This window comes from Impatiens glandulifera, chromosome 6 (genome assembly GCF_907164915.1).
Source record: "Impatiens glandulifera chromosome 6, dImpGla2.1, whole genome shotgun sequence".
Classification (NCBI taxonomy): Eukaryota; Viridiplantae; Streptophyta; class Magnoliopsida; order Ericales; family Balsaminaceae; genus Impatiens; species Impatiens glandulifera.
The window spans coordinates 48,056,503-48,067,207 of NC_061867.1; the positions used below are offsets into that span (position 1 = coordinate 48,056,503).

The 10,705-nt window shown below is 30.3% G+C and overlaps 1 protein-coding gene across 1 annotated transcript; it reads right to left on the bottom strand.

The window, feature by feature from the left end:
- Window positions 1–2,465: 2,465 nt before the first annotated feature.
- Window positions 2,466–10,419, bottom strand: LOC124942829 (T-complex protein 1 subunit eta-like). Its single transcript, XM_047483394.1, has 14 exons — window positions 10,262–10,419; window positions 9,908–10,168; window positions 8,865–8,990; window positions 8,542–8,745; window positions 7,314–7,483; window positions 7,101–7,236; window positions 5,980–6,096; window positions 5,719–5,838; window positions 5,531–5,629; window positions 5,340–5,429; window positions 4,842–4,929; window positions 3,897–3,985; window positions 3,687–3,761; window positions 2,466–2,862 (listed from the first exon to the last, which is right to left on the bottom strand). Exons 1-14 carry the CDS (start codon window positions 10,274–10,276, stop codon window positions 2,770–2,772), a joined length of 1,683 nt encoding a protein of 560 aa, XP_047339350.1. The 5' UTR covers window positions 10,277–10,419; the 3' UTR covers window positions 2,466–2,769.
- Window positions 10,420–10,705: the final 286 nt, after the last annotated feature.

Below are 10,705 nucleotides of genomic sequence, written 5' to 3' on the forward strand. Positions count from 1 at the left end.
GCGTGTCATTCTAAAAAGTCCCGTGTATATTTATTAGTTGGTAGGATTGAAATCAATTGACAAGGCTTGAGTGATCAAATCATATATATGTATAAGAAGCAAATAGTGTGGAATCTATTCAAAAGATCAATTATTATTGACTACTGTTATCTTATATAGTTCATTCATCAATTTCTTATCTAGTTATCAACTTGAAGTCTCCCTCCAACCTAACTAATCAGTCCCACCAGGGCCAGTTTCTCTATTCTATCTTAGAAAGAATAAATTATGAAATTGAGAAAAGAAAAAAAAGATATGGGTATTCTCCCCTAGTATGACTACCAATAAAATGTGTAATAAAGAAGATTTGAATAAACAAAATGTAGTATTTGATCTAGCCAATGTAAGGTGATTTTAGATTCTCAGCCTTTATGGCTTTGATTAATTCAGATTATAAGTTTCAATAAACGGTGTGAATAATCTAAAATCAAACGTAATTGAGCGTTTAACGAATAAGTTAAATAATGAAGCAAATAAGAATGATAAGTTTGAACAATTAAGCAAATTAAACACCCTCACAATGTTAGCATTTCGAATAAGCTGAAATGTATCCAACATTATTGAGCGTTTAACAAATAAGTTGCTGTATCAAACTAGTCCGAATCATTTTATTGTACCTAAGGGCTAATTTGATTTAGTAATTGCAGCACGATTAAAATGACAATGTATAGTTTGAACGAATAAGCTAAATTAAACTCCGAGCCAAAAAAATCTTTTTTTCTTTCTTCTCTATAATACATTAACGATTTGTAAATAAATTGAACAAAATAGAAGTTGAATACTAATAAACGGTTAGCAAATAAGTTAAATCAAACTAACTTATAAGCTAATTTGATACTTCATATATGAATTTTATGATGCATATTTTGTTCTTGGCAGGTTTAGTATCTTATTAAAAATTCTTTAAATATTTTTATTATCAATACAAAATTCTTATTTTTAAATTAAAAAAAATAAACAAAAAAATAGGAAAGCCACGAGTACCCACATTTAAAGTTTTTCTTGGGATGCTATTCTGATAGTTACATTAGACACCACTGCATTACTTTTTTATATTATTTAAATTTATTTGGATCTGTTCAGAATTGTTTTTAATATAACGTATATATTATCAATGAGTAGTAACTATCACTGTTCTGGAATTTTTGTTTCTTTCTATTCACAGTAATTTGAATATATATATATATATTATGTCTCAAACTTATGTCATCTTTTTCTGTGTGGATTATAAAATAGTCACATTATTATTGCTTAGAAATTGAATGACTATATAAAATTTCAATTAATATGATATCCCATACAAGATAATTGATCATTTTCTACTTTGAAACCATAAACCACATAGGACTTATGCTTGTAATTTTGCGCGACTTTTAAAATATAGTTTCTTATAACGGAATTTACGATAGAGAACTTGTTCTAACTTAAACGAAGTCCTGTAGCTTTCCAAATAAATGTTCCTTATTGGTCTTTGTTGGTATTATTCTTGAATAAATCTTAGGTTGTATTTTATTTTATTTTATTTTTTTTTATTGAATATTTACTTTATTTCAAAAAAAAATAAATAATTCTTTGTTTACTTAACTGTGTTTAAAAGAAATTTGAAAAAGAGAATAAAATTGGTGACTAATATAGTATAAGTCACAAGAAAATACACTCGAAAAGGTGAGAGCTTTCTATAGGATGATTCATAGTGTTTTCTTTTTATGTTAAAACTCAAATTTAAATATATTTAAATTTATAACCAAAGAGTGTTTCTAAATGAAGCTTGAAAAAATTCTTTGATAATTACAAATAAGAAAAAGAAATACATTTAAATAATCATAATGTTTGGTTAGATCAATTTTTTTCATCAAAATTTGCTTTGATTTATAATTTATGTTTAAATTGTTATCAAGAAAAATCAATTACAGAATCAAATTTATCAAAGATATCTATGTAATTATTTAACATCAAACTTACTAACAATATTTAATTAACAATAATAAATGTATTTAAATATTAACAATAAGTTTTTTAATACAAATAATAATAAAAAAAAAATATATATATATATATATATATATATACAAGTAGAAATTTGGCAAACATAATTTTGGTCAAACTTAATTGTTATCATACTCATATTACAAAAACATAATTTAAAATATACTCAAAGATCATAATTATCTAAATAATCTAATTTTAAAAATAAATTAATCTTAATCAAGATACTAATAACAATCTTATATTCAAAACAAATTACTCTCAATTATGATATCTATACATAAATTTTAGTAGGCTTAAGAGATAAAAAGTGTCGAGTTTTATTTCCTCTATAAACAAGAAACGCCTTAAATTATATGGGGTCGTGATATCTCATGATATCGATAGATAAACTGCGCAAGACATAAATCTAAGTTGAAACCAGAATACTGAAATTAAAGTGAATAAACAAAATTCCATAATCATACTCATTCATATTGTAACAAGATGAATTTGAAGTACCAAAAACCAATATGTTATTAATTTTCTAAGATCAAACCAGAAATATGGAAATGTTAAGCAAAACATTTTTTTTCAAATATAAATAATTAAACATGATCTTGAAAACAAAACCAAAGAAAGAAAAACATAAGTCAGTTGCCACTGATCATAAATAATATATATAAAAACCGCAAGAAAACAACTCGAGAGAAGAACTATTCTAACCCGCAAAGAATCTGCTTGTGGAATTAACCGCCTTTCACATCACCTTCTCATCCCTCGCCCACGACCGCGAAAGCCACCACGCCCTCTTCCCCCCATAGCACTTGCAGCAGCCTCTCCTTGAGCGCTTTCCGACTGCAAAACCAATATTACTTTTAAATTTCAGTAGAGGGTATCCACTAGAGGATAGAACATTACAAAGAATATACGGAAAAAAAGTCTAAAAGGTGTTTAGACTCTACATGGAAACCATTTCCCGTGGATACATCCAGTGAGAAAAATCATTAAACTTTGATATCTGTATCTTCCTAATTTCAATTTCCAAGCATTTCGAATTCAGATACTTAAACAAAATAATAAGTGTTTTCAAATGAGGCCAATATATCATGCATCAATCAAGCAATAGGTAACAAAAACTATTTTTTTAGCGACAAAGTTTTTTTTAGCATACTACCACCATTGTTGACCATCAATTCAGTCGAGGTGATTTTAGTGAGAATAGAACATGAGACGACCACAACCTTTTAGTTCAACACATTCCACTTGAAAACAATAACTTATTTGTGTACTTGGAAAGTAAGAAATATCCAAAAAATTGGTTGTATCTCAATCCAAAATAGATTTCATAAATAGATAATTATTCGTTTGATAAATAAAGTATAGCTAAATCAGATCACAATTTATTTGCAAAGTAAGATTTATCCAAAAAATTGGTTGTATCTCAATCTAGATTAGATTTTGAATATTTATTTTCAAAACCGATTATTATTTGTTTGATAAAAAAAAGTATAGCTAAATCAGATCACAATTTATTTGGCAACTGAACTTTTAGCTTGTTTTGAATTGCAATTTATTTTTATTTTGTAAAAAAAATGTAGTAAGATTTTAAAGTGGATCACAAGAACCGGAACAAAAAGAAACTGTATATATTCTAAAGAAAAGTTGAATCTCTATATTACCTTAGGATTCTTGACTGTCTCATCAACACTTAAGACGAGGCAAGCCGCCTCCGTAGCAGCATTTATAGCATTGATCTGCAGAGGAGAACGACAAGAGTGAACATAATTTCTAAGAGCACTATACTAATTCTGGAATAATTCTATTTTTCAAAAAAAAAGTTAAAAATATATATATAAAAGAAGTAATTTCTACATTATTGACAGTCAGACCTTAACAACAGCTGGTTCCCAAACAAAGTTGGCAAATGAATCAGCAATTCCCCCAGTATTGATGTCTACACCAAATGGTGATCCCTCGCCTGCAATATAGAAAGAAAAAAAAATAAAGATCAACAACCATCACATCAGATTAATATTCTTTGAAACATCCAAAATCCGTTCCAAATCTAAATGGGAGATTAGTTCTATAAAACCTCGAAGTTGGTATGTCAGAAAATACATGAAATTCTTTCTTGGTGGATAGAATTATTTGTACCAACATAATAATAATGATATATCTCATGAACTGCAGTTTTCTAATGGCCTTGAAAATTCAAGATAATGCAAGCAAGTGATGTAAACAGTTTGTCTTATAGGTTCCAAACACAAATTCTGCCTAAGACATTCACAACTTCTAGTGTGTTTCATAAAACAGAAACTAAGTGCTAAATATTGAATTTTAATTGCCGAATAAGTAAAGTCTTTGACAAATAAATGTTGAATAAAACGTGTAACTAATTTCGGGAAAGTCCCTTAAGACTATTTCACCCTTAAAGTAACGTAATTTGATTAATTTTCAAGGGTTAAAGTTGTTTTCTGAACGATTAACTAGATTACCGTGTTAAGTCATTAAGCCAAATTTTTAGCTCAATTTGTTTAGCTTAATTTGAGCTAGATCTAAATAGTTAAGTTATTTTAATTTAATCAACAGTTATCAAATAAACTTAATTCAAATAAGCACTTAATAAAGTAGATTAAGTGTTATGTTATTATCAAACACTGCCTAATGAATCCTAAACATCTTAATTAAAGAAGCAAGCCCAACTGCACAATTAGATAGCAGGAATAATTAGTTGTTTCAATCAAACAAAAGCATAATAGTTCATGCAATAAAAATCATAATCAACCACATTTCATGGCATTCAAAAGTCAAAAAGTAGAGCAAGAGATAACAACCAGATGGGAGTGCATGTTTCTGTCTCAGTTTGTTCAGCACATCAGTTGCATCAAAGCCAGCATTATCACAGAGTTGTCTTGGGATAATCTGCAAAAGTGATGATTTCAGATCTAAAGGATTGTGAAAGTAGATGAGTCTCTAGAACCTTTGTTAAATAGCCAACTGATTCCACTTCGATAACTTAAATGGGGATAATTAATCCCGACAAAAACAAGTAAACAAAGAGAAATAAGAAACGTAGTAAATTAACACATGCTGAAAGAGAGTAATATGCCACCTAGCAGTACTTTGTGTGAAATTAGAAGCAAAATGAAACATGGTCATAATGACAATAGCACCATATTAGGGATGTGAGTGAACGGAAATGGATTCAACAAATTAACCAACTATAGCCATCTGACTTCCTTATAAGATTAGCACAAATTTTTATGAAAGCAAGAATGAAAGGGAACGAGAGGATACAAAACCATATTTGACATTGGACAGAAAATGCATACCTCAAGTGCCTTTGCATAAGAGTTGATAAAAAGCTGAGACTTTCCAGCAATTGTGCGTGCATGCTGTCTCAGATATCGGCTTATCTCCATCTACAACAATAATAAAATAAAAAAATTGAACAAGTTTCTATGATCATGCCACTGATGGATTAAGTCAATTCAGAAAGGTATATTGATGTGATAAAGCATACATCTATAGCACCGCCACCAGGGACTACAGTAGAATTCTTAACAGCCCTTCTAACAATCATGATTGCATCATGTAAACTCCGTTCAGCTTCCTCAATGAACTGAAAATCATTTTGGTACAATAGGTCTTAAGAAAAAAGGCTAGAGAACATATATAGTGTACTTACATCCAAACAAAATTATATCAAACCTGGTCTGCTCCACCCCGCAGAACAATAGTGGCAGTCTGACCTGAGGGGCAACCACTAAATATGTTAAACCTCTCATTTCCAACTTGCTTCTCCTCAAAGATTTCACATGATCCAAGGACCTGGATACACACCAAAATACATGGGGAAATAAAGAACAATTCATAACACTTAAACGGAGACAACGGATCAAATAATACAACTACTACATTTATGATGAGTATACTATTTAGAATATGAAAGAAAGATAGCCAAACAGGAACCTCATCAATGATGTTGTTAACAGACGTTTGAACAGTTCCACCAGTTGCAGCAGCAACTCTCTGTAAATCTTCTTCTGCAACACGGCCAGCACAAAAGATATCCCTATCTGCAAAATACTGTCATGGAACAACCCATTTAACTAGTCAAGATGAAGCCATTAATCTGCAAAAGATGTTAACTTTTCTATTTTTCCAAGCAATTGTATGTGTCAATAAAAAAGGCGGTCAAAGTGTATTTAATACAAAGCTATCTTTTTTAAGAAGAGATTTAATACAAAACTATCAAAACAAGTCAAAGTCCAAATAGAAGTCTAGATATTAAGCTTTCAGTGGACAGCTAAAGCAATTTACTGAAGCAATATTAACATCTACATCCACACAACAAGGTAATTTCATTGATTTTCGCATGTTACTTCCACCCCATTTTATGTGAAACTGTCAACCTGTCACTTTCTTCAATTATCTTCAAAAATCATTACTGAAATTTGATAACCAACAAGAACTTCAAAACTCCCCATTTGTGAAATTTGTCTGTCTCCAAAAATATCATTACTGAAATTTGAGGATTCTCCAAGAAAAGTGATTTTTTAAGTAGGAGTATGCATATCTAGGCTTTGTGTTTAAGAAAATGTTGATAAGATAGCCACTTGAACATTCATCAGAGTTGCAGTCAATGACCATTGAGATTTTCCTTAATTACGAGTATGAGAACTCATATTAGGAAAAGTGTTTATTGTGGAGGGATGAGTGTGAGGATTTTTTTTGTTTTTCAATTTTCTCCATTTTTTACACTTTCTTGTGCATGTGAATGAACTATATGTGATTTATAATGGTTTGTTTAATACAAGATGTTATTTGGTTAAAAAATAAAGTTAATTGATTATATAGCCAGATAATGGCATCATTCTTGCAATAATATTATTTGTAGATTAAACTGTATAAGACAAAATTAGCACATTGTAAAGCTAGAGGATATCTTTTAAGACAACATATAACCATGTCACTTTATCATGGATGAGAAAATAAAAAACTTGCATGTTAAATGTATATATCAAGACTTAACATTTAGCATGGACTTTGAATGACGTAGAAGGAACTTGTGTGCAGAAAGTGTAGGATACCTGTGTGCCTAGATCACCAATAGCCAACCTCGATAGTATAATTTTGGCTCCACTCTTAGCACATTTATCCAATTTATCATAAATGATATTCCATTCAGCATCAACAATTGACTGATATTGTGATGGATCTGATAGCCTGCAATAGATGAGAAAATATAGGTACTTTATATCTCAATTTAAGCAAAGAGACTTCAAATGAATATTATTAAATACCTTATCTCAGCATTTTCTTTCTCCGACTTCAGCTCCAACTCAATATTTAACAAAAGGATTTTGGGCTCCAAAAATTTCTTAGGTTGTTGTTCAAACCCCGCATATGAAAACGTCTTCTTGAACGCAACTCCGTTTACTAGGAAGGAGTCCCTCATAGTACCACCCGGAACCTAACCAAAATATAGAAAGCATTTCATTTTGTATGTTCTTTTCTCCCAAACACCTAAATATCTTGCATAAAGGCCTAATATACACCCATGATATCAAATAAATAGAATATTTCTAATTAAACTACAAACTAATATCAAGTTACATCAAGTAAGCTACATAGGCTAGCAGTTCCATGCCATACCTACATAATGACTATTTTCCTTTTAAATACTTGTCAGCATTAACAATTTGAAATTCAGAAGAAAACTAATCTTGTTAGAATATCAAAATCCAAATCTGACGGTTTCTCATCTAGATTCGGAAAGTGTTTCCAAATTATTCCTTTATACTCAAAAAATTTGTTTGTGTAATCACCTAGATGTTAATGAAAACAAAAGCTAATATAAAAGCTATAATGTACCGACATAATGGCCGATATTGAGAATTAGAGTAGAGTAAAAAATTAGTAAATCTTAACCTCATTGAGGTGCTTGTAGCTAAGATAAGTAAATATGTGAAGTAAAAAAAACACATGAGACCTATAGCAGCTTCATTTGGATGTATGATATGAAGAACATTTATGTAATACTTGAATCATCACTTTGGCACAAAAAATATGTATATAGAATAAAGAATTAACAATATTTGGGCACAAAAGGCACAAGAATTATGTGTAGATTTGATCTTGACATTGATGACATTTTACTAAATTACAAAATATTTGTAAAAATACCTTGTTGACTTATGAATACATAATTTCAAAATGGAACTTGAGCACCCAAAAAATAGTGACATCTCAATAAACGTTGCCTATAATATATTCATCAAAGTGTAGAGTTTAGAGTAATCATTTTGTGAAGCATAATAAGCAACTTAAACACTTTGAATTTCAAAAACAGAAAACATATCCGTGAAGAGAAAAGGCAAAGTTGTCAATTAAAGGATGAAAAGAGTCAGAATAGAATTTCATTATTATTGCAAAAAGTTTGAGAGACTTATCAGAAGCATATCGGTAAAAATGTTGACAATTATACAACCACATTATGCTGAATCTAGTTTTAATGCTTTTAAAATATACCTTCTTGATTCCAATCATATTTAGCCTATCATCATCGCCAATTGCAAGAACAGCATCAACCACCATAGAAGCAAAGAACTCCTTTTCCCCGCCAATTAGCTTTGAAGACAGAGTTGTCGAAGCACACTTTGCCAACAAACTCTTTTTTTCTTCCAAACTTTTTCCCTCTATACTAACAGCAGAGGCCTTGATCTTCTCAATAGCCTACATTAAACAGAGCAATACCAAAGGTGAAAATACAAATAAGGATAAGGGCATATGACACCACAACCAAGATAACAATTAAATTATCCCCAAACTCACAACAACTGAAACATTCATACCAAATTACATGCAGTTCGATAACTACGGATTAGATTCTGAGAGTGAATGCCATCTTCAATAAAAGGTTTGGCTTCTCTTAAGAATTCAGCAGCAAGCAATACGACTGTGGTGGTTCCATCGCCGACCTGCAAAATAAAGAGGTTTAGAGGAAACTTCTACAGAAAATGTCAAAGTGGATCACATAATTATATCCTGGAAACAAAACAATTTAGCAAGCAGCTTAATGCAATCTCCTCTAGAAGATGAAGAAAAATATGCAATCTTGGTTTGCTGATCTAGAGACCAAGGACATAGACTTTCAGGTTGTAGGAGCATTATCCTTTTCATCTACCAATGCAATACTACCCTTTCAGAGTTTGACCTACTCTAGAAGTAGATATGTCTAGACAGATTTGGAGGAAACTAAACTAAGGGCCTGTTTGATCTGGGTTTATTTTGATCATTTGAACCAAACAATCCACTTTTAATTGAAGATATGTAGATATGTCAAACATTTTTTTTTCAAAAAACTAAATAAGGAGAAACTTATTTTTCAATATCCATTGGAAATGAACAATTTAAGTGACTAAAACCCAATAATAAGAACATTGGTAAAATGATTACCTCTACACTGAAAAATGGAAATAATAGCATCACAAAAGTAGTGAGTGTCTAATGCATTTTTTAAGCTTTATGAATAAATAGTTGGAGTTCATTGCTTCCCACTATGCAGATTGTAGTCCTTATTCCAACTAAACCTAATAGGGTGGTGAATTTGTATAATGGTGGTGTACAGAAACACTTAATTTTACTTTTAAAGTCCATTACCAATCTCAATACTAGAAATGAATGAAAACCAGTAACAGTCATTATACAAGTTGCAAAAAATTACGGGTTTGAAATCACATCCCCTAACCCTAGCAAAAAAACGAAATCTACAGAAAACAATGTCAACAAAAATGTTAAATTTAAGAAAACCAACAAAATCAAATTCATGTTGAGTAAAAGACATCCAAACACTTAAAAACGACAGTAACAAGTTAACAACAACTAAAAACGATACCTCAGAATCTTGTGATTTAGCAATATCAACAAGGATCTTAGCAGCAGGATGAACAATATCAAGTAACTTCATAATGGTTGCCCCATCATTAGAAATAGTAGTATTTCCTTTATCGTCATGAATCAACTTGTCCATCCCCCTTGGACCAAGAGTGGTACGAACCACATCGCCGACGGCCACACAAGCATTTATGTTGCTTATGAGTTGAGGCTTCCCTTGTGATGTATCTGTCCCTTCCTTCAACAATATGATCTGGGGTTGCTGTTTTTCAATCAAAACACAAAACAATTAAGTTGAGATATAAGAGAAATCTGAATGCGTACATATATAGATGAATGTAGAGAGGGAGATTACCATCATAGCCGACATTGTGAGTGAAGATTGAAGAGTGTTTGAAGAGAAGGGTAAAGAAGTGCAGTCAGATCTCGGCGAAAGATGAGGTTTTTGCAGCAACTATGAACTGAAGAGGAGAAAGGTAAAGAACTGAAAATATTATATGTTTAGGGCTTTTTGAAAGGTTTGGGACACCAATTTCCTAGGTCTTGTTTGGAATGCAGTGTATTAATACTAACCAAATATTGTTTGAAATAAATAAATAAATATATATATATATATATATATATATATTCTAAACTTTTTTTTTCAAATCATAAATAAATGATAAGTGTAAAGTAAATTAAGATTAATTAATGTGATAATTAGAGGTTAAGAATAATTAAAATTAATTAGTGTGATAATTAAATTTTAATTAGAAAATTTAAATTAAAATAAAAAATAATTTGATATTAAAATATTGTA

Bases quoted from the DNA above. Each gene is read 5' to 3' on its own strand.
- LOC124942829 (XM_047483394.1), bottom strand. The intron at 5,430-5,530 runs GTATGCTTTATC...TTATTGTTGTAG, and splicing joins CTGGTGGCGGTGCTATAGAT to ATGGAGATAAGCCGATATCT. The intron at 4,930-5,339 runs GTATGCATTTTC...TCACTTTTGCAG, and splicing joins CTTATGCAAAGGCACTTGAG to ATTATCCCAAGACAACTCTG.